The sequence below is a fragment of the Diachasma alloeum genome, unplaced genomic scaffold (genome assembly GCF_001412515.2).
Source record: "Diachasma alloeum isolate Michigan unplaced genomic scaffold, Dall2.0 Dall_scaffold_00712, whole genome shotgun sequence".
Classification (NCBI taxonomy): domain Eukaryota; kingdom Metazoa; phylum Arthropoda; class Insecta; order Hymenoptera; family Braconidae; genus Diachasma; species Diachasma alloeum.
The window spans coordinates 56904-82276 of NW_021680843.1; the positions used below are offsets into that span (position 1 = coordinate 56904).

At 35.2% G+C, this 25373-nt stretch overlaps 1 protein-coding gene and 1 long non-coding RNA gene across 4 annotated transcripts in view; one reads left to right on the forward strand and one right to left on the reverse strand.

Moving 5' to 3' along the window:
• Positions 1–22164, reverse strand: part of LOC107044333 (beta-1,3-galactosyltransferase 1) — a 39329-nt gene extending 17165 nt beyond the window's left edge. For all 3 annotated transcript variants that reach the window (XM_015266175.1, XM_015266173.1, XM_015266174.1), the window contains exon 1: positions 21784–22164. In XM_015266175.1, the coding sequence (XP_015121661.1) occupies positions 21784–21836 (53 nt within the window). In that variant the 5' untranslated portion in view covers positions 21837–22164. The remainder of the gene's footprint in view (positions 1–21783) is intronic.
• LOC107044334 lies at positions 12210–21778 on the forward strand. The gene is made up of 3 exons (XR_001461332.2): positions 12210–12246; positions 12706–12778; positions 21605–21778. It is a non-coding gene; the product is annotated as an uncharacterized LOC107044334 (long non-coding RNA).
• Positions 22165–25373: the final 3209 nt, after the last annotated feature.

Genomic DNA, 25373 nt, shown 5'->3' on the forward strand with positions numbered 1-25373 from the left:
GTAGAGTGAATAAACTTCACTCGTCAATAACTCCATAATGGCAGAGTGAAATTCCCTGATTTTTTTTTCACTCTCGATTAATTTTCTAAAGATTCAAATTGATACTTGAGTATCAATTGATTCATTCACATCGTTCCATTCCATCGGGAGATATTGTCGATTGGAGACAATTTTTTATGGTCACTGAAGAAGGCAAACCATTCATTTAAATCTCGCAATAATCTGCGAAAAGTCTCATTCGTTAATTTATTATTATTGATTTAATCCCATTATGTGTATGAGATTTGTTGAGATATAATCTCTCACAAATATTGAATATATTTCTCATCAAAATAATTCGAAATTCATTCATTACCTTTGTATCACTGACAAAATATGTAATAAATGTGAATAAGATGAATTGCTCGTATTTATTTTTTTTATTACAGATCTAGTTATATAGAAATTCAAATAAATGATCCTGTTTCGCTCAAGACTTCATAATTCCTTCTCTCCCTCTCCTTTATGATCAGCTAATTTATAAATTAAGTCAATAAAAAGTTGTATGAACGAAAATGGGATAATCAAGCAAATGAGTGAATGCAAAGGAGGTTTCATGTTGGATTTACGATTGGGAACGCTTCCCTGTTATCGACTGTTTCCATGGTAATAGATGAAAATTTCGTTACCCACAGAGCCGGCCTCTCGATTAGTTCATGTGCGCCACCGCTATGAAATTCTGATTGAACAGTTCCCATAAGCCTGAGCAATCTCCCCTATTATCTCTCGTCCTGAACTCCAGAATTGTGGAATCGCCCATTTCAACAAGTTGGGTTAAACCCAGAGGTACCTAGTCGCCTCCGATTTGACGCAGTGGCCTCTCAGAGAAGAGGCGAGTAGGATAGCCACATGTAGTGTATATGGAGGCGTATATGTACGCTGTGCATATATATATATATATATATCCCATATGCATATATATATATATATATATATATATATATATATATATATATCCCCGCGCAGTGGTTCTCTGAGAGAGGCAGAGTTCGGGGATGAAAACGGTGAAATGGGGTGAAACACAAAAACTATAGGACACAGCTAAACAATGAAGGAATTATTTGTAGCAAAAATTATAAATAAAAATTTGAAAAAAGAAAGATAAACATTTGACCAATATTTCATGATATATCGCTGCTCGACATGGATATTTTCACCCCTATTGCCTATATATATATTTTTTCTTCTTATGAAAATACTCAATAACTATTTAAGTGTATTGGAACAAGGAAAAAATTGAAAAAATAATTTTTTCGATTTTTTTCTTTTCTTAACCGTTTACAGTGCTGTAGGGGATGAACCGTAGGGGGTGGAGGCAAAGTGCATAGGACATTTTTTGTAGAGAATTTTATCTTCTATACTTTTTATTTGACACTTTTTCCGATGTCTTCCGTCGTTTTCGAGCTATTCTCGAAAAATGCATTTCGGGGGTAGTTTTTCGTATTTTTCTCACCCTCGCCGGGATGCACGAACCCTGTGTCTACTCAAAAACTCTTAGTTAAGCTAAAGTCTAACGATTGGGCCAATTCGCAGGGACGTGGGTAAAAATTGAGAAGTTGAAGCTATTTTGACTGGATTAAGTGTTGAAAAAACCAAGTATTTGTGGAATTTTGTTCGAATGCCGCTGATTATCCATCCTTTATTTTTGAGTTTATCCTAGTCAATGCAATTGATAAATTGGATAAGTGAAAATTTTTGAATAAAAAGTATTCCGTTTTTTTCATTCTATTGAGAAAATTAAGTATCCTCCGGTTTTGCGGATCAGTATTGATTTCATTAAACAATAATCGAATGAAAAAAATCGAAAATAAATTATTTATGTTAGTTAGGAATTTGATTTGTTAATTCTTACTCTCTACCTCTAGATACTACCTTGTCAATTCTCAACTCTCATCATCAAAAAAAAAGTCTAATTCCACTGATTATAAACCAAACAATGTGTAGAAAATATGCACCGATGTATTTATTGTAGACACGATATGTTTCTCAATTCACATTATCAGTCCGCTTTATAGTTCACACGTGCTTTTTTCAAATAGCGCCGTCGCGCCCGCTTCGCTGATTCTCATGAACATTCACATGAGAATGCGTAGTGTGTGCGCGGCCATGAAATTTTTGACATGCTCTCCTCCATGACAGTTTCCAATGCATGCTTTTTATTAAAAAGAAAAGGAATGCTTTTTTATAAAGAGGATTTATTAAGCGGATTTAGTAAGGATGTTTAAATTTTCACTTTCGATTCGAGATATTGCATGCTTTTTTAAAAGTAAAAATTCCATTTGATGATTCCGTGAACTGAAAATCTCCTCGAATTGTCCTTAAAATCTGGGGATTTTCAATATTTTTTTTAGCGAGCTCGAGAGATTTGTGAAATTGGTGCGAAAACTCGACAAATTTGTCGATTTTTTAAAATTAACTAATGTTTTGATTGCGGCGAATCAGAATGCAGTGTTCAAAGTCACATGACACTCCCACATCATTTTTATTTATCAACTTTGCAATCCTTTATTGTGTTTCTTTTTTCTTGGAATTCACATGGATTTCATATTTTCTTTTGTAATAACCAAGTTAGTGTGGGCATGCGCGAAGAATATTATCTGATAGATATGATTATAAATTATTTGCTCGTTCCCTATTTCAGGCTTAAAACACGCTTTGAATCTTGCGCTCATTTTCGCAAAAGTCGCTCATGAAAATGCCCAATTCGCAGAGACCATTTTTTTCCAATGCCATCTGTCGGCCTTGTTCCCGAAGCTTGTTCTCATTCGAGATATTTCGAGTTGGACTTTTTTCAATTCGAGTGTTTTTGCTGGTCTCTTTTATTAAACTAGCGTCACCCCGGCCGCTTGCGGCCTCTTGTTGATGCCCCTTTCATTATGCCCTTTTTCCTGTCAGATTTAATATTCCTTTTTTCAACTCATTGTTCATAATCATTCTAATTGCAAAGAGCAACGTAACTGATGAAAATAATCTGTCCCCATTTATTAGCTTTAAATTTTGTTAATTTTTCATACTGCAATAAATGACTTGGTCATGTCCTAATTGCTATGTTCACTGAATAAAAGTTCGATCATCATTATAATCTACTTTCTTCTCGAACGTAAGCCAGAGAGTAGATTTCTGGTGAACACTCTTATAAATTTTGATAATTAGTTCACTCGTTAATTCAATTAATTAGTTGTTCATATCATCAATATAATTCCACGCTTAGAATATCACCACCTAATGTTTTCAGCACCAAATTAAAAATTAAAATTTTAAATGATTGTTTGCCTTCTGCTCTATCGTTTTTTGAGTCTGAAATTCACATTAATGATTCAGATAATATTACATAATTATCGTCAATTTTATTATTTGCAGTTATGAAATATTGAGTGAAAGCTTTTTTTGTTTAATCATATCAGAAATTTTTTATTTCAATATTGTTACGATTTGTTCAAAGTGAAACAATCGATTATCATTTTCAGTATGTTCCATTCAGATTCTTCTATACCTAATGTCAAAAATGTCAGAATATATATAATAATTCATAATTCTAACTATTGATTCCAATTAACTTTGAAGGAAACCCCAGCAAACGCACCATTGAGGGAGTTGAATCATTCTATTTTCCTGTGGCCTAAATGATTTGAGCAATTATAATGTTTATTAATCGAAAACACAGAGTGATTTGGTACAGAATATTCATCGTTTAAATGAGAATTTAAGTAACTTGAAAAGTCCTCCGTTTCACATGCTGGTTAAAAGTGTTGAATTTCATTAAATTTACAGTAAAATTTGAAATTTCGCGACTTTGTGAGAATCCTCTCACAAAAATTGTTCTGAATATTTCATCTCAGTATTTCTATTATTTTATTTTACCATTTTTCACGACATAGTACTTAAGAATTTTTGTAGAAAATAAGGTTTAAAAATAAACAGGAAAATTTATTGTCATTTCTGAAACTTTAATGATTTTGGTTTCATTCATAACTACCGCATCATTATTGATAAAAATTTAGTAATTATTGGATTATTTGAACGTTGGAATTACGAACAAAATACGCGGTGAATGAGAATTTTCGGGTGAGAATTAAAAGAGTTATTAAAGAAAGAATATTGAAAGAAGTTTCTCGCATAGAGAAGCAGTAGAGTTTCGTGCGTGGAGTCAGAGAGAGAGAGAGAGAGAGGAGAGAGAGAGAGAGAGAGAGAGAGAGAGAGAGAGAGAGAGAGAGAGAGAGAGAGAGAGAGAGAGAGAGAGAGAGAGAGAGAGAGAGAGAGAGAGAGAGAGAGAGAGAGAGAGAGAGAGAGAGAGAGAGAGAGAGAGAGAGAGAGAGAGAGAGAGAGAGAGAGAGAGAGAGAGAGAGAGAGAGAGAGAGAGAGAGAGAGAGAGAGAGAGAGAGAGAGAGAGAGAGAGAGAGAGAGAGAGAGAGAGAGAGAGAGAGAGAGAGAGAGAGAGAGAGAGAGAGAGAGAGAGAGAGAGAGAGAGAGAGAGAGAGAGAGAGAGAGAGAGAGAGAGAGAGAGAGAGAGAGAGAGAGAGAGAGAGAGAGAGAGAGAGAGAGAGAGAGAGAGAGAGAGAGAGAGAGAGAGAGAGAGAGAGAGAGAGAGAGAGAGAGAGAGAGAGAGAGAGAGAGAGAGAGAGAGAGAGAGAGAGAGAGAGAGAGAGAGAGAGAGAGAGAGAGAGAGAGAGAGAGAGAGAGAGAGAGAGAGAGAGAGAGAGAGAGAGAGAGAGAGAGAGAGAGAGAGAGAGAGAGAGAGAGAGAGAGAGAGAGAGAGAGAGAGAGAGAGAGAGAGAGAGAGAGAGAGAGAGAGAGAGAGAGAGAGAGAGAGAGAGAGAGAGAGAGAGAGAGAGAGAGAGAGAGAGAGAGAGAGAGAGAGAGAGAGAGAGAGAGAGAGAGAGAGAGAGAGAGAGAGAGAGAGAGAGAGAGAGAGAGAGAGAGAGAGAGAGAGAGAGAGAGAGAGAGAGAGAGAGAGAGAGAGAGAGAGAGAGAGAGAGAGAGAGAGAGAGAGAGAGAGAGAGAGAGAGAGAGAGAGAGAGAGAGAGAGAGAGAGAGAGAGAGAGAGAGAGAGAGAGAGAGAGAGAGAGAGAGAGAGAGAGAGAGAGAGAGAGAGAGAGAGAGAGAGAGAGAGAGAGAGAGAGAGAGAGAGAGAGAGAGAGAGAGAGAGAGAGAGAGAGAGAGAGAGAGAGAGAGAGAGAGAGAGAGAGAGAGAGAGAGAGAGAGAGAGAGAGAGAGAGAGAGAGAGAGAGAGAGAGAGAGAGAGAGAGAGAGAGAGAGAGAGAGAGAGAGAGAGAGAGAGAGAGAGAGAGAGAGAGAGAGAGAGAGAGAGAGAGAGAGAGAGAGAGAGAGAGAAGAGAGAGAGGAGAGAGAGAGAGAGACAGGGCTAGGAAGAGAGTGAAGGAAGAGAATCGACGGGGCCAAGCTGAGCGCCGAGACAGCGCTCACTAGGTGGCGATGTGTAGCTTCCCCGTCTCCAACTCGCATGTTATAAAATAGTTTATAGAGCCGTTGCGCGCCCAGTTTTTCTCATATCTCGCCTCGCTCCCGTAGCAACAGGTATTTTAGTTTTCGCGGACAGACCCTAGAGGACTGTCTCTCGAGTCACGCGTTTGCGAGGAATTTCTCTTAGTCAGGTAATTCCTCTAGAGTTTTGAGGACAGACCCTGGAGGACTGTCTCTCGAGTCACGTTGTTAGGAAGCGGCATCGAAGCCAGTTCGTGGAGGGTTCGGTGTAGCCCCCCTTAGAGTCTCGCGTGGGTTGGTCGCGCCCGCGAAAGTAGAGTCTTGAAGGGGTGGGTTACTCTCTCTCTCTCGGTGGGGAACAGTTGATGCTCGTTCTCCCACTCCCAATATTATTCACGGAAAATCGTGCGATTCATTCTCACGATCTCCGCCATTTTTATCTCGTCTCCGGAGAAGTTCTTGCCAGCGACGTCGTCAGTGTGGAGTACGAGGTTACCGACTCATGCTAATAAATCGACATACGATATTTTGAAGGATAGATAACTAATAGCTTGAATTCAAGAGGGAATTTCAAGATGATTTCAAGATTTTGAACTAATTAGAGAATTAATGAAGATTAACGATAAAGGAGGAGGATATTTTGTGTGTTTTAGTTGCCTGTTTCATATTGTATCTTTTAAATGAAATAAAGATGTTAATTTTGTTTGGATTATTAATAACGTGAAGAAATGATGTTTTAAAAAAATGTCTGTATATGAGTAAGTATATGTGTGCACATGTGTGTTCGTATGTTCAGAACTGTCCCCATAGCTCGAGAATTATTAAGGCAAACATGCTGAAATTCTGGCTGCTAATTGGTACTACTGAGACTCAAATTTATGGTAAATTTCAGCTCGATCAGTTGAACGGTTCCTGAGATATAGCGATTCTTCGAAAATAGTCTTTTGCCGATATCACCTGGACCGATTGGATTCTTTTTTCAAAATACTCGTCACGATAATACCTATTTAATTGGATTGAAAAAAGACCATTACTCCCTGAGAAATGTAGTTTTATTCTCGTTTTTTCATTTTTTTCCTTGAAATTGCTGGTTCGCACGAAAACTTGAAAAATAATCGAGATAGACACTTGAATCTTAGTATGATTTTAGGTTTCGTGGTAAAAAAGTTTGGGATGCTGAATGAACGAAATCTTGTGGTCAATATCTCAAAAATCATTTGTCCGATTTCATTTTTTTTCTTTCCAAATGTGCGTTTTCATGCCATTTATCTAGATCCAATAAAATATGGGTACCATCCCATTGAAATTTTTCGAGATATCGCCGTTTTTGTATTTTTTGCTCGGAGTTCAAAAACTCGAAGTGAACTTTTGCGCACTATAACATGGGTAAAAGTCAGGGAAAAATTTCAAAACTTTCGTTTCTAGTTAGGACTGTCAAGGAACATTCCTATGCCAAATTTTAGGTCTATGCATTTGATAGTTCTTGAGGTGAAATAATTCACCCAAAATTTTTGAGAAAGAAAAATAACGCATCTATATTTCAATGTCCATTTTCACAGCAGGATTATTGAGGAAGCCATATAACATGAATATTGTTGCATGAAATTGCAAATTTATTTTATAGAATTAGGGGAAAATGAGTGCGATTGGCCTTAATATTTACAAAAAATGGGAATCCGNTTTGGATTATTAATAACGTGAAGAAATGATGTTTTTAAAAAATGTCTGTATATGAGTAAGTATATGTGTGCACATGTGTGTTCGTATGTTCAGAACTGTCCCCATAGCTCGAGAATTATTAAGGCAAACATGCTGAAATTCTGGCTGCTAATTGGTACTACTGAGACTCAAATTTATGGTAAATTTCAGCTCGATCAGTTGAACGGTTCCTGAGATATAGCGATTCTTCGAAAATAGTCTTTTGCCGATATCACCTGGACCGATTGGATTCTTTTTTCAAAATACTCGTCACGATAATACCTATTTAATTGGATTGAAAAAAGACCATTACTCCCTGAGAAATGTAGTTTTATTCTCGTTTTTTCATTTTTTTCCTTGAAATTGCTGGTTCGCACGAAAACTTGAAAAATAATCGAGATAGACACTTGAATCTTAGTATGATTTTAGGTTTCGTGGTAAAAAAGTTTGGGATGCTGAATGAACGAAATCTTGTGGTCAATATCTCAAAAATCATTTGTCCGATTTCATTTTTTTTCTTTCCAAATGTGCGTTTTCATGCCATTTATCTAGATCCAATAAAATATGGGTACCATCCCATTGAAATTTTTCGAGATATCGCCGTTTTTGTATTTTTTGCTCGGAGTTCAAAAACTCGAAGTGAACTTTTGCGCACTATAACATGGGTAAAAGTCAGGGAAAAATTTCAAAACTTTCGTTTCTAGTTAGGACTGTCAAGGAACATTCCTATGCCAAATTTTAGGTCTATGCATTTGATAGTTCTTGAGGTGAAATAATTCACCCAAAATTTTTGAGAAAGAAAAATAACGCATCTATATTTCAATGTCCATTTTCACAGCAGGATTATTGAGGAAGCCATATAACATGAATATTGTTGCATGAAATTGCAAATTTATTTTATAGAATTAGGGGAAAATGAGTGCGATTGGCCTTAATATTTACAAAAAATGGGAATCCGTATGCCTTTATTTTTTGAAAACATACATTGGGATCCATTCGGAAGCCTACTACCAATGAAATTTGGTAGAAATGAAAATAGGGGAAATATACGTGGAGAGCAGCAGTCATACGTAATCTATCAAATGGCTTCTGTCGCACTGCCTGTTTATTTAACTAATTCAATAATATATTTTTCACTCTAAAAATAATCGTTTCTGAATTGTAACGAATTTTTCCCCCTTCAGAATTTCATCAAAATTTAATTGGATGCCTAAAAATATTCTTCTGAAAGTTTGAGCCATTTCCATTATTCATTCCTAAGAATGTCGAAAAAAAGCAATGATTTGCAGAATCTCGTTCGAAAGACGCTGATTATCCATGCTTTATTTTCGAACTTTTCCTAGCCAATTTGATGAAGAAATTGGACCATTGAAAATCTGTAAATAAAAAGTATTTCAACGTTTTTATTTAAGGATAAAATTTGAAATTCGTTGATTTTGGGATATACCTAAGGCTTGGCTTCATTAAACATAACCTCGAAAAACAAAAAATGACTTGGAAAAACAGGAGATGAGGGACTGAAAACGCGNATTGCTCAACCTCATGGAAGTTCATGCGTCTTTTGGGCAGGGACTGAAAACGCGCTTTCGTTTTCGTTTCGTTTTTCAGATTGGAAACGAAACGAAATAATAACGTTAGTTCCGAAAACGAAAGTAAAAACGAAAGTCGACTAACGTTAGTGCCACAAACGAAACTCAGAAACGAAAGTCGACTAACGTTAGTGCCGAAAACGAAAGTATAAACGAAAGTCGACTAACGTTAGTGCCACAAACAAAAGGAAAAACGAAAGTCGACTAACGTTAGTGCCACAAACGAAACTAAGAAACGAAAGTCGACTAACGTTATTGCCAGAAATATGAAGCGGAAATTCTGACTGCGCATTTTACGCGGCGTTCGTCCGGATAGTAGAGGGAAGGATTTTTTTTCGAGAATAATTTTACGAATTACTGATCAAGAAATAATAAATTTAACAGCAATGAACATCTCATCAGTAACATAAATTTGATTTAGTACAATAATCTTATATTTGTCCATTTCATTTTCAGCAGTCGAACGCTAGTAATTAGTCTGAACTTGGATAATTTTTATACTTTATTAGAAAAGGGGGGGGGGAGGGGGGATGACGGTAAGGTGATAATAGCAATGAAATATTTTTTTATTGATACGATAATCCCTATAAAATTCGCAATTTTCGAAATTTGAAGTTTCAAAGGTATCAGTAGACATCAAACTTGGAAATAATTTAACCACAGCTTGAAACATTTGTTTTTCCCCTCATGCACATAGGAAGTCAAATTCTTGTAAATTTCAATCAAAACCAAAGTCAAATTTTATCAAAATTTGTCTTAAAAGTTTGTCACCATAGTTTGTCCAAAAATAATGTTATTGTAACTCATGATTTATGATAAAATGCGCAATGGATTATTTATCAGGCCAATATACAAGATGTGGTACATATATTTCATATTTTACCTAACATTCAGACAAAATTCTATAAATTTTAATGTAATTTGAGTTTTACTTCCATTCAGCGGTGAAGATGAGAATGATAATTGACCACGCAAATTTAAAAAATCATTTGTCGCATATCATCTCAAAATGCAGAGAAGGTACATGGATTTTCGGTAAGAACTTCTTTTTGTAGATCTCGTTATGCCCTACAAGAAAGATTCTGGTAAAAAAAAACAAGATTTCCCACTGATTTCGAGATATTTTCAGAAAATTTTCCACCAATTCATTTTGGAGATTATATTTTTATAAATATCTGTGAATATCAATGTATCGAACGATTCTATTGGGATTTTTTGCAGATCTCATTTAGCAATATAAAAAGAGTTATCACAAAAATGTTCGAATTTTTTTAAAATAATGAGAGACTTTCAAAAAAATAATTGTTTTATGAATTCATTCTTTTCTCGGTAAATTCGACCGCCCTATTAGTGAGACCACTCTAATTGAAAATGTTTTTCAGCTAGAGAATTTCGCGAATTTTGCAATAACAACATAAAAATGGAAAAAAGTTTGGACACCTACTTAAAAAAATCGTACCTCAAGTGAAGTCTTACGATCTTAATTCAAGACTTACAAATGTCTCAACTTGAGACATACGAATGTCTCAAATTGAGATTTATAATACTTCACTCAAGTATTATAAGTCTCAACTTGAGACATACGAATGCCTCAAATTGAGAGTTATAATACTTAACTTAAGTATTATAAGTCTCAAGTTGGGGCATCGAATGTTTCAACTTAAGTCTTAACTTAAGGCATTGTATGTATCAAGTTAAGAGTTATAATACTTAAGTTAAGTATTATAAGTCTCAATTTGGGATATACGAATGTCTCAAGTTAAGTATTATAAGTCTTAACTTGAGGCATTCTATGTCTCAAGTTGAGACTTATAATACTTAAGTTAAGTACTATAAATCTCAATTTGAGGCATACGAATGTCTCAAGTTGAGATCTTCGAATGTCTTAATTCGAGTTATTCAGAATCTTAAATCAAGTTTTTTTTTTGGTGTATTTTTACCTTTTTTCAAAAAATTAAGAAATTTTGCTTGAAAGATGCAATTATAACGCACACAGAATAAATTTTCAAATCCTGTACTTGGATGTACTCAAGCATTTCCGAGTTCTTTGTGTTATTGGTCTTTTCCCGTTTTTGGAGATTGCTATATGGTAGCTGATCTATTCATCAAATGCTAACGGTTGAATTTATTTATTTTCAGTCGTTGGAATATAGAGGAATTATATGTATCAATATTATTATTCATTTATCGATATTCATCACCCAATGAGACGGTGATTTGACTTCTTTATTCTTCTTCCAATGAGAATTCAAGGTGACGCCCATATGGTTGCATGAAATGATAAGTAATTTGTCGTAGAAGAAATCCAAAACAGAGAAGAATTGAGTTTTTTAGCTTCGTAGGGGGAATTACAGTAGAAATGAAATTTTCCTCGTTAACGAAACGAAAAATCACTTCTATTCTCCTCAAGAAAGATAATATATTCCAAGTATATTCCAGACTAAAAAAGACTAAAAAGTGAACATTGGCCTCACATATAAAAAAAAAGAACAGAAGATTCTGTTTTTTCTACGATGTTTTCTGATATGAAGAGTTAAATGAGAGAAACAACAGGGCAAGTTCTCGGAAGCTGAAGGGGTTCAAGAGTCAGATACGAAATGTAATCGAACTGAAAGTTAAACTAACTCTAGGCCAAATAACATATAACAGTATCGAGGGAAACAGAGTGCTGAAACTAATCGATCGGTTAAGAACTTGTGAAAAATACAGACACTTATGATTCTTTGTTTGTTGGTAATGGCAGTTCATAGATGGAACTCATAGAAGTGTTTACAAATAAGAAATTGGTGGAATATAATAAAGGTTGCGGGATATTAAAGAAAAAATTCTTGTGTTATGTAATAAATGTGATATATTATAACAAGTCAGTAAATAGCACAACCCATCATAAATGCTGACGAAATGAGTAAACGAGCAGGGGTAGAAGCCATTTGGATGTCACTTTGTGTATCAACTCTTTTTATTTTTCCTTCATTTATACCAATTTCATTGGTAGTGAGCTTCCGAAAGAATCCGTTGCAATTCTTCATACAATGTTGTTATGAGAGGGAGATTCTGTTGTGACATCCGTCAGAAAATTCATTTAAATTCATTTTCTTACGTCGTCATTCAATTATCTCAGTGATAGAAGCGACTTTTGAAACCCAAATTATCTTCTGTGACCGGGGAAAGTGACCCCCTCGATGTTAGGAATATTTCGGCTGCACACATCTGTGAACGATAAAAATGTTCCCAACGTCGAGTTTCTCCTAGATTAAGGAGATATCAGCTGTGCAATATCAGATGCACTGTAAACATTTGAGTCTAGTCTCGTCTCCTTAGTCATGCACTTTCCACGTGTGACCATAAATTTCAATAAACNCATTTTTAATTATTTGATTCATTTAAATAAAGAATTTAATCCAACGTCTTAAATTCAGTGCGGCATTACTTTTAACCACATACAAAATACTTTACGACTGAAAGCAGAGCAGTGAATGTAAGTCGAATGTTGTAGTTATACTTTTCTACTTGTTTTGTTAAAATATAGACTCTATTGAGTCACTTTAAAGTTATTCAAAATTCTTTTCATTTTACTCCAAGTGAACCTTTCCAAGCTTTGATTCCAAATACTTTTGGGGTTTAGAAAATTGAAGTAAAAGGGGACCTTTGTAAATGGGTTTTGTGCTTGAATTCTATTCCTTAATTTCGAGACGAATTTGTATTCCTTAATTTTGAGACGAATTTCTTTGAATTTAATCTTGTTTCTTTGGTTCAGTATATTGAATTTTAATTTAATAAAGTTGTGTCAAGTAACCCATTCTTGACGTAACACTGTCTAAATCCCAACTTGATATGTCGTTTTTTGCAATAAATACAGAGAAAAACAAGGAGTTCTTCGAGAAAAAAAAACGAGTATCTCTTAAAAAATTTATGTAAACTTCTCTATATGTTTCAGCGAGCGTAGATAAGGAGCATCGAGCGCATTTTGAATGATTGTGAGAGAGGGAATCGAGACGAATATTTTTGAAGTAAGAAAATTTGAATCGATTAATTTGTTTCTGAAATATTCAATAGAATAGATTTCGATACAAACACGAATATCTCAGGAATCATCCATCCGATTCACCTCATCTTGGAACTCGATCATTTCACTACTGAGAGGAAACGTTGTGCCAAATTTCAAGTTGAAATATCAATTTTTAGAGAAGCTAGCGTGCGAACAATTATTTTTTGCAAAAAACAGAAAAATGCAAATATCTCGAAAACTGGTTATGAACGGGTATACATGTTTTCAATGATTCTGATAGAAGACATCAACACGAGTATTTTGAAAGAAATAAAATTGAAATCGGTTGGATAGTTTTCGAGATATTTGCGAAAAACCATTTCAAAACAAGTGACGATTTCTCAGAAACGGCTGAATCGATTGAGCTGAAATTAGGCACAGACTTAGAGGCTATTAGTATCTATACTAACCTATACTAATCTCACGAAATTTTTGATTTCTTTGAATAAGTTTAGCCTTTTTTCCCTCCAATTTTCGAAAAAGTGACCACCAACTGACCATGCGCACAGACGGACGCCGTGCTCAAATTTTTTATCTTGACGTTTCAGACCATTCTACATCATTTCCACGCAAAATTGGAGGTTCGAGAAAATCGACCGATTGCAATGCTTCCATTCGGAAGCAAGAAATCGGAAAATTCGTCATCTTGTTTCACTCATAACCACAGAAAGAATGGCCTATACGGTCGAGGATGATGAGAGTTCCCACAACGTGGAGTTAACATGCAATGCCCCGTAGATATTTTATTTTTCGAATATATTTTTCTTGTCATTTTTCCTATTATTACCATTTTTTTCACAAGATTTCTTATATCTAGTTATCTCTAGATATTGTGTGAAATAAAAAATGAGCTTAATAGAAGGAAATAAAACCTTATCAGTCAACTCATAAAGTTATTTAATGGATTAAAATATCTCGAATTCATTCCAGGAGCAAGAATAAATTAAAATCAACTCACATAAAGTTATAGAGCGAAAAACAAAATGGTCAATGAGTTGAATTTTCAAAGGATCTGACTCTCAGAATATAGTTTACGCCGACGATAGATTTTATCCTGGAATTTCTTTAGTTAACAGGGTTTGCTGCACCCGGGCCTAAGATTAATAGATATATAATGATCGTAAATTATATGAATAAATCATTATTCAAATGATCAAATAATGTATATTTAATCAATTTAATTTTCTTTCACGAGAAAAGAGGCGAAAAAAATGCAATATTGAAAATAATTTACCGGTAAGTAAAAATTTCCGTCGGAAAATTTCCATCATGAGCTTTTATTCGAGAAGGAACTATCGAGTTTCGTTTTTAGTTTCGTTTGTGGCACTAACGTTAGTCGACTTTCGTTTCTTAGTTTCGTTTGTGGCACTAACGTTAGTCGGCTTTCGTTCCTTAGTTTCGTTTGTGGCACTAACGTTAGTCGACTTTCGTTTTTACTTTCGTTTTTGGTAACGACACGCAAAAAACGCAGTTTCGTTTCGATACCGACTAACGTTTGTGGTCCCTGCAGGAGATTAATTTTGTTGATTCCACCCTTGGCATTCAAGTTAATCTAATTATCAATCACTCCAATTAGTATGTCAGTTCTTAGCACTTATCGCTGATAAATAACTTCTGATTCAACTCATTATAATCAAATACATGTGTAGGAAACATGCTCTGATGTACTTTATGCTTGCACGGTGTTTGTTTCTTATTTGGGGCTAGAAGCCCGCTTTTAGATTCGCGCGCATTTTCTTGAAACATTGAGGTATCATCTTTTACACTGCCATCTTGCGATATTTCTCCGTAACCTTGTACTAATCAGCTGATGTGATGCCCGATTCTATTCGATTAATCGAAAACGAATGCAAAGTAATCGATTATCCCCATGAGATCCGCCATGTTCGATTAGTGACCCATGTCTTTGTTAATACTAGCGCCACCGCGGCCGCAAGCGGCCGCGACGTTGATTGCCCCTTTATTATGTTTTTTCCTCTTTTTTTTTCTTTTCTTTCCTTTTTTCTCAAAAATTAATCATTTATCAGCGTTCTCATCGTTCTGAATATTAAGATTAATGAGAACAATGCATGTCAGTTCACCACCTGTTCAATTTCAATATTTCAATAAGTGATTTCTTAATTTTGAATTTCTGTGCTTACTGAATAAGATCTGATAGATTCTCGATTTCAATTGTAATTCAAGTCGGAATTCCCTTCAGAGTCTGACACAATACTTCTGATTCAATCATAATAATCATGAAATTCAATATACCCCAGAATTTTCAATTTTTTGCCTCCACCTTCATCCCCATTTACTTCCCTGCGAAAGCATTCAATTATTTGTCTGGGAAAATTATCCAACAAATTCTGATGGCTTTTCACTAATTCGGAGTATTTTCTCCTTATTCATGATCTTCTTCACTATACCATTCAAGGATTCCATCAATCAGAAACTTGGATCATTCATCTGCAATTTAGTCAAATTTTACATAAGATTACAAAATCTTATGAATTTTTTTTCATGTAACCTGACGAATTTGTAGAATTGTTAAGAGCATTCGCTGTTTCTCTCGTGTTTTTAAAAATTATTTTCTTTATTCTCATTTCAACCAATCAGAGTGCAGCCGCGACGTTGATGTCCTGTTATTATGTCTGCTCTCCTTTTTTTCTTTTTCATTTGTATCAAAATTAATTATTCATCATCGTTTTCATTGTACTGAGTGTCAGATTAATGAGAACGATGCGTCTCAGTTCATTACCTATTCAATTTCAATATTTCAATAAGTGATTCACTAATGTGGAATTTCTAGGGTCACTGAATAAGATTTTTAATATAATTTTGAACTGAATTCTATTTAAAGATTTTTCAATCGTCGCCTTTCCCTTTATTCCATGAACTTGTACCTTCGAGAAATAATCTGAAATTTTCCTAACCTTCTATAAAATCCAGCAATTCTTGTAATTTTTGCTTCCGAATGGAAGCATTGTAATCGGTCGATTTTTCGATTCGCTAATTTTGCTTGGAAATGATGTAGAATGGTCTGAAATGAAAAAATACAAAATTTGAGGACCATGTATGTGTGTGTCCGAAAGTGTGTCGATTTTTTCGAAAATTTTTATAAATCACGACACAAAAAGGACTAAAGCTGAAGCTTGAAATCTGAAATTTCGTCACATAATTGGTATTACTTTGGAGCATTTCTGGGCGCAGTTTCAGTTCAATCGGCCCAGTAGTTTCTGAGATACAGCAATTTCTAGAAAATCTCTGCTCCTCAATATCTAAAAAACGACGTGACTTGATTCAATTTTTTTGACGTCAAAATCTTCTTTGTGATGATATCTATCGGATCAAATCATAATATTGCTATGTAACTATAGACAGTTTGGTATTGGCATTTTTCATTTTTATGAAAAAATTGTTGTAAGCACGATAGCGCCCCGAAAAATCAAGATAGAAAGTTGAAATTCGGTACGATTGTAGTTCTTATAATATTACAGGATGGGATTGTGGATGGACTGAATCGGATGAGTAGTTTAGGAGATATTCAACTTTTTGGGAACAACTGTTATGCTCAATATCTCCGAAACTACTGGTCCGATTGACTTTTTTTTTCAAAATATTTGTCATGGTATTTTCTATCAAGATCAATCAAAATATGCATACCCTCCTATACAAAGTTTTCGAGATATCAGCGTTTTTCTAATTTTTTAAATTAAAATTCAATGTGGTCTCTATAATACGTGTTAAACTTGGACTAAACACCTGAGATTCTGGCTGCTAGTTTGCATGATTGGCCCACATTCGTGTGTAAAATTTTGTGTTAATCGATTCAGTACATCCTGGCGTAGAGTAATTCATCCGAAACGCTTTTTTTCTGAAAAATCGCACATTGTTATTTTATCAATGTTTTCCATCTCTGCATGACTTTAAAAGTCATATAATACAAATCCATGTTTTTTTTTATACTTCATACAATCTAATATGTGATGAATATTCGATAGCCATAGGTGTGACAGAGACAAAGGTTGACGTGGTCTAATTATGTAAGATTTGTAAATTTTATATTAATTTCGATTAGTCAAAGTACGTTCGTTAATCAATATTACATTTCATGTAAATATTACGTTGATACTCTTGCCTACGTTGAATGACTGATTTTTTACGTGTGAAATTGGTATTGCTTCCATTCGGAAGTTTATTACCAATGTAATTGGTAGAGAGAGAAAAAAATAGTAATGACGCATAAAGTAACGGTCACATGACTTCTGCCAGATAGGCTTCTACCCCTGCTTGTTTTTCTAACTTGAACATTGTGTAAAATTGTTGAAAAAAATCCGTGGAACTTAAATGTTTTCTCCTTCCTCATTTCAACCAGTCAGAGTGCAGTATGCGGGGTCACGCGACACCTTCATATCAGTTTGATTTGGAAAATTCGAACCTCGCATATCAATTATTTCCCCATTGTTTATTCCAAAAATTTTCAATATTTGAGAGATACCGAAAATTTTCGCTAATTTTCTAAAAACACGGATTTTCTCACATTACTGCGAAAAACTTCATAATTGTGTTGCATTCGTTGGAAAGTTCCCGAATCATCTTCAATTTTGGAAAGTAATCGACAATGTTATGATTATTTAGAAATCCTGCGAACTTCCTTCAAGTTCCTATAAATCATTCCCTGCGATGGATTCTCCATTTTCTCACCCGTTGAATCCGAATATCAAGGTCCCCGAGGCGAATTCCTTAGAATTTTTTGTTACTAACAAATTATTGATAAACAATTGACATCTCGGCTATTTCGGCCGGAAATAGTATATTTCTAACCTAGGGAGGGAAAATAAAGGATCCTCAGCCGCGTGCTTACCAACCTCGCCTTCGGCTCGGCTGGTAATTGCACTGGCGGCTGAGGATCCTTTATTTTCCTTTATTTCCCGCGAAGCGGGAGGGAAATGTAACTTTGCGCCCGCCGGTACGGAAAAAGTTTTTCTATAGAATTCGGGTGTTTTCGAAGAGAATAAGTCCTTGAATATTTTTCCGTATTTGCAATGGTTCCACCAATATAAATTCATAAACAAATGATTTTCAAGGTATTTTCTATAGTGTTCACTGAAAATGTTGACTGAAACTTGTTTTCGCATTTCCCATAATTGCATAGGTTCTTCATATGATACGTAAGTGATTCATGAAGAAATCTACTTCCTGTAAACCGGATAATTTTTTTCTAATAATTTGTTTAAACGAAAGATGAAAAAAAGTCGATTTTTAATGGGAAAACTTTTTTTTCTGAAGATTCAAGATATGTCAAGGACGGTTAGTCCTCATGATATNTTTCTGAAGATTCAAGATATTTCAAGGACGGTTAGTCCTCATGATATTTCCCCTCAAATCAACTGTCTGTTAAATAAAAAGTGATAAACAATGACCAACGAATTTATTTATCATTTTTCACTCAACAAACAGTCGAGTTAAAGGCAAAAATCATAAGGACTTATCTTCACTAAAATATCTGCAATATTCAGAAAAGAAAATTTTCTTAATGAAAATTGATTGTGATATTTTTCGTCTTTTATTTAAGCAAATTGAAAAAGAATTAACGAAGTAGATTTTTTTATAAATCACCGACATATCATATGAAAAAACCATACAACTACGTGAAATGCAAAAAAAAATTTCAGTCAACATTATCAGCAAATAATATTGAAAAATACTTTAAAAATCATTTGTTCATGAAATTTTATTGATAAAATCGCTGTAAATACGGACAAATGTTTGAAGACTTACCCCCGTTGAAATCAGGTGTGTTCTACGGAAAAAAAATTATCATCGGAAAAGTTGGCTTTCCAATTGTTTATTAACAATTCGTTAACAACAAAAAATCTCACAGGAGTTTGACTTGGGAACCTCCATATTAGTATTCAACGGGTCAAAAAAAAAGAATTGGGTGGAAAAAACTTTTCGCCTTGAAATTTATGCATCCCCCCCCCTTGCATTACTATCTCAGTTGAGATGAAGGGGCTCCCTTTCATATTTATAATACGCAACGTATATATCAATTTACCGATCTATAAGATAACGTACTTGTATTCTATTTCCGATAAGAAATATTTTTTGAAATTCGCGCCCATTTCCCTAGCAATGCCATCTGTTGATGATTTTACCAAAGCTTGTTCTCATGTTCGAGTTTCGAGTTCGACTTTTTTTACAATCGATTCTCATTCGAGTGCTGTTCGAGTGCTCATTTGAGATTCTCGATGCTCTTCTTTATATATAAGGATAGGAAAGGATAAATTATTTCTTTTTCAATTTTCAATATTTAATTACGACGAAAATTTTCCGTTTCCTCAATTGAGCATGTTTTTAATTAACTCATTCCACCGGGAATAGCTTAAAATTGCCAAAAAAGTTGAAAATTTGCAGGGTTGCAGATTTTTCATTTTCTTGCTCAAAGCACCAGTAAAGTTTCTACGGAACATGTTGAAGAATCAAAGTGGGTTCTCACACCATTCTATCCAAAAATAATTTTATCTAAGTTTGGTTTTTGAATTTGTTTTCAATATTCAATTTTTTTTTATTTGCTATGTTGGACTTCCAATCAGTAAATTGGGTGGTGCCAGATGGTATGACCGTTGTGGTCTTTTACCTACCCGTCCCAGTAACTACGCGGTACCCCAGCCTAATTCCCTACCCGCACTTGCCTCTAAGCTAACTTATATCTAACTCCACATAACTAACTCCACATGCACTGGGTTCGTTTTCCGGCGATGAAAAAATCTTTCATCACCGGGACTCGAACCTGCGCTACTGGGACGCTTTGGTTTATAGGGCCAGCACGCTGACGACGAGCCCAAAGACGTCTCCTACTTCCAATCGGTATTTACACGAAATTAAAGATTTGAGTGAGCTTAACAAAATTTTGAAAAATTTGGAACGAAAATTTTGTAGTTTTTTGATGATGATAAAACTATATGAGAAGCTTCAGCAAAATCAGAAACATGAACATGCATTGCCTTTTTCCTTTCAACAAATATCAATTAGGAAACGCACGACCCAATTGATTTTTTTTAATGAGATTGAAAAGTGAATTCTTCAAGGACTTCAAGAAAAATTCAAATTTTTAAATATTCTTATATAATGTGGGTATGTAAATTCATTTCATAACCAAATAATTGGATAAAAAAAGAAAAATAAATATTATGGAGTTTTTAGCGGATTCTCATCTTCTACATTTATCATTTGGGGCGCTCTACATAGAACGCTCCCCAGTACACTGCTACTGCGGTCCCCACTGCTACCCCCACTATGATCGTACTAAGACCCCTATAATTGGAAGGCCAATAAAGTATATAGGCTTCCTCTTGCAAGTTTGAGGTTTCTCTGAGCTACCTGGACTTTGCCTATTCCTGTACAGCGTAGGCAACTAACGATTGGGGCCCCTAGGCTCTCCGTCATGTTCCCTAGGTTTGAAATTGATCGAACTTCTGAAAACATTATTGTTTGGCATTGAATTGATTTTTGGTAAAATTTTGAAAGGGGAAAAATTCATCACCATTCTGGAAAAATTACTTTTAGAGTAAAAAATTGATTATTATTAAATCATTTTATATGTATTTTTCATGTATCGTCTTTGGAAAATCCACTTTCTTTTTGTTATAAAGAGTTCTAAAATGTCCTTTGATAATTATGAGTAAACAGTAATTAAACTGTTGCTGTGAACGGAATATGATCACAGAAATTAAAAACGTTAATCTCCCTTCATTTTTTAAGAAGAACAAAGCAATTTGAAAAATTTCGAAGACAGAAAAATTGAGTTTTTCTCTTTACAATTTCCTTCTTTGGGTCCATTGAAATGAGACCGAAGGGATGTAAAATGTTCATATTTGTTCACATTTTCAGATCATTGGTACTAATCAATTGAAAGAAAAAGAAAGAAATGAAAAATTACAGAAATGATTGTCGAAAATTGTTTGGCGATCTGTATTCTCACGTGATTTATGGGGAATTCCTTTTCATTCAATGTTGTAACTTGTGAATTAAGGAGCAAAAATACGTATAATAACAATAAGAATGAATAAAATTAAATCAATCTAATTGTGAAGAAATGGAAAGAAAATAAAATAACATAGTATAAATTAATGCAGCGACGGGCGCCAAGCGCCTGTTCGCTAGTTATTTATTAACTTTATTCATCGTGATTTCAATGACTTCATTTTTTCTGAAATCACCGATTTCGAATTAATGAAATCATTCGAAATCATGAAATCATCTCCTGTGGCGTTCGATATCACCACTGAAATCATCCGAAATCGACTTCATTTCGAAATCATGGTGTCACTCAATTATGGAGTGAGTAACGCCTGGGTTTATTCAACATGCATGATCATACGGATTGTTAATAAATATCTATATTTTTAAAAATTAACAATTAAACTGGAAACTTATTGACTTGTGCCTCCCTCATTTTTTGTAAAATTTTCTTCCCAATTGGAAATGCTGATTTTATCTATGTGTAGTTAAAGAGAACACAATCGATCAAACGGACCTCACTCAGTTGTCATCTGTCACATTTGTTTAATTCCATTCAGCACATATTGAATTTATTCAATCGAGTCGTTACACCCACACATATATAGTAAGCGCAAAACAAAAAGTCTTAGAGACATATTTTTATTATGCGAAAAAAAACGGGGAGAATAGAATACGAATGCCGATGTCTTACGGTATCTCGCGGAATATGAAATGTGGTGAATCGTTTAATATAATTATTAAGTATATTTCAAATTTGTGGAAACGTTCTCACTTTTTTCAGATAAAACTATAGGCACCCGAGAATTTGGTGATAAACTCCCACTAGTGGCAGAGCATCCCTCTTTAAATGGGGGGAGGTTGATCCAACACCCAACACATCTCCCAATCGTGGTGAATCTATCCAAGCGTGGTTTCCACAAGTTTTGTAAAATTATATGACAGTCAAAATAAACGTCTTACCCTTTTCCCTTCGGAGTAATACCATGCACATTTGGACGGCAGCCCATCAACATTCAGTAGTAACTGACACTGGTTCAACACTCAGTTGATTCAAGTCATCCATGACATTTTTTCTATCGCGATTCGTGTGAAAATTTTCGTCGACAAACCCAAAACAGATGACACTTGACCATTTCATGGCGGTAAGACGCTACTGAGGATAACCAATGAAGGATTCGTCCTTCGTCTTCAGCATCCTCTATTCTTCATGGCCTTCAGATGGTTGCCGTTAAGGAGGGGGGGGGGTGAGATGTTCGTACTTTTACACAACTCTACAAATCACGTCGTCAAGTGAGAACAGAGATTTTATAGGGGAGATGAGCAGGGCCAATGTAAAGTGTTCAACCAGAGATAATAGGGGAGATTGCTCAGGATTATGGGAACTGTTCGATTAGAGTTTCATAGCGGTGGCGCGCATGAACTAATCGAGAGGCCGTCTCTGTGGGTAAAGAAATTTTCATCTATTACCATGGAAACAGTCGATAACAGGGATGCGTTCCCAATCTTAAATCCAACATGAAACCTCCTTTGCATTCACTCATCCGCTTGATTATCCCATTTTCGTTCATACAACTTCTTATTGTCTTAATTTGTAAATTAGTTGATCATAAAGGAGAGGGAGAGAAGGAATTATGAAGTCTTGAGCGAAAGACGATCATTTATTTGCATTGCTATACAACTAGATCTTTAATAAAAAAAAACATACGAGCAATTCATCTTATTCACATTTATTACATATTTTGTCAGTGATACAAAGGTAATGAATGAATTTCAAATTATTTTGATGAGAAATATATTCAATATTTGTGAGAGATTATATCTCAACAAATCTCATACACATAATGGGATTAAATCAATAATAATAGATTAACGAATGAGACTTTTCGCAGATTATTGCGAGATTTAAATGAATGGTTTGCATTCTTCAGTGACCATAAAAAATTGTCTCCAATCGACAATATCTCCCGATGGAATGGAACGATGTGAATGAATCAATTGATACTTAAGTATCAATTTGAATCTTTAAAAAATTAATCGAGAGTGAAAAAAAATCAGGGAATTTAACTCTGCCATTATGGAGTTTTTGACGAGTGAAGTTTATTCACTGTACTCTGACATTTCTCTATTGTCTGTATTTACCGAGAAAAAAAAACGTTGTTCCTAGGAATCGATGTGTCTTTTTTAGGCAGCTGCATTTCTGAAATGCAATGAGCAAGCAATGTTAAAATTAAGTCATTTTGTAAAAAATTTCTAGTGACATGATCCTGAAAATCAAAGGAATGTCTTGAAATCAGGAATGATGTCTGTAAGTTTCAGTAATATTTTCGCAGAAATTCCGGGAACTTATTGGGAATTTTTATAGCGTTGCCGTAATACGGAAATTTCAAGGAATTTCGTCATTGCAAATTAAAAATTTCTATAAATTTCAGTCCAATTATATGTGTACGTCCACGTGAAAAGGGCCCACTTTGTCGCATCTAATTTCCGAGATATTCACGTTTTTCTCTCCTCTCCATTTATCCCAAAGTTAAATTGATTTTTTGATCTTCTATACGGACGTCACACGGAGAAAAATAAATCGGTAAAAGTCTTGTGATCGCAAGGAGTTTCCCGAAGATCCCCATTTTTCATGCACGAAGAACAATGAAGCTTTTTGGAATCTTCGGGAAATTCTATTCTATCCTACTCAAGTAGGAGCGGAGGAATGAATTTTCAAAAGTGCGGACTAACCGGAGGGGCTCCTCCGATAGGGAAATTCATTTCTCCCCCCCCCAATTACGATGAAAGAATGAAAGCAATATCTATCGATGGAGAATTATATTCTCAATAAATTACAGCGGTTTCATTGCTTAATCTTTATTAGGAGAGGAGGAATGAATTTTCAAAGCGTGCAGTAACTCCGGACAAGTTCTTCTCATTCAAAAATCAATTTCTCGCCTCCCTAATTGAGATGAAGGAATGAAACCAAAGCTTACCGATTGAGAATTATATTTTTATTAAATGACATCGGTGTCATTTCTTAATCTCAGATAGGAACGGAGGAATAAATTTTCAAAAGCGCGGAGAAACCTCGAACGGTGAGCCCGGAGGGGCTCCCCCGATTGGAAAATTCATTTCCCCCCCCCCCCTAATTGAGAGAAGGGAATGAAACCGACGCCGATCGATCGAGAATTAAATTCTCAATGAATGACAGCGGTTTTATTCCTTAATCTCACGTAGGAGCGGAGGAATGAATTTTCAAAAGCGCAGAGTAACCCCGAACGGCTCTTCGGAGGGCCTCCCCCAATTGGAAAAGTCATTTCTCCCCCCCTAATTACGATGAAAGAATGAAAGCAATATCGATCGATGGAGAATTATGTTCTAAATAAATGACAGCGGTTTCATTGCTTAATTTCTATTAGGAGAGGAGGAATGAATTTTAAAATCGTGCAGTAACTCCGGACAAGTTCTTCTCATTCAAAAATTAATTTCTCCCCTCCCTAATTGAGATGTAGAAATGAAACCAAAGCCTACCGATCGACCATTGTATTTTTAATAAATGACATCGGTTTCATTTCTTAATCTCCGTTAGGAGCGGAGGAATGAATTTTCAAAAGCGCGGAGAAACCCCGAACGGCTCTCCGACGTCGAGTGAGCTCGGAGGGACTCCCCCGATTGGAAAATTCATTTCTCCCACCCTAATTGAGATGAAGGATTGAAGCCGATGCCGATCGATCGAGAATTAAATTCTCAATAAATGACAACGGATTCATTCCTTAATCTCAAGTAGGAGCGGAGGAATGAATTTTCAAAAGCGCGGAGAAACCCCGAACGGATCTCCGACTAGTCCAATGAACGTCGGTCTAACATACGAATGTTTGCGATACAGGCTCCATTTTTTATGGAATTTGTGATTTGGGCGTATGAAACTAATGGCGAATGTTTAAGGTTCCCCAAGTTTGTGCGGGGGTTGAAAAAGCCAAAAAACTACCCCTGAAAACAGTTTTTTCGAAATAACTCGTGAATAACGCGCTGTGCGTCCAAAAACGTATTACACAAAGTTGTAGAGATCAAAATTCTACACAAAAAATGTTTAGGGCACTTTACCTCTATTCGCAACCGTTCATCCCCCAGAGCCGCGTGAAGATCAGATGGGAAAAAAAAATGTTTTCCATTAAAAAAATTGAAGTTGATAAATTTTTTTTTTGTAATTCGGAATATCAGTGTTTTTTTTTCAATAGCTTGTTTATTTATTCAGAGCGAATCTAATATATGTTGCTATTTATATCTTGACATTGAATCAATGAATTTTTTTTTTTTTTCCATATTTTTTATTAGAAAATTTACCACAAATTTTGTCTTGATCGTACCCGCGAATCTCCTATGGATTCAAAGTTGAACGCAATTTTCTAGCTTCAATCCCTAAATCCGGCGCCGTGAATGAAAACCTTTTGTGCGAGAGAGAAGTCTCCGTCTCACCCCCACTCCCTACAGTATTGTTCAGACGATTTGCGCATGCGCACACGGGCCTGTGGATCGTCACGGACTGGATGCGAGAAAAAGAATCATTT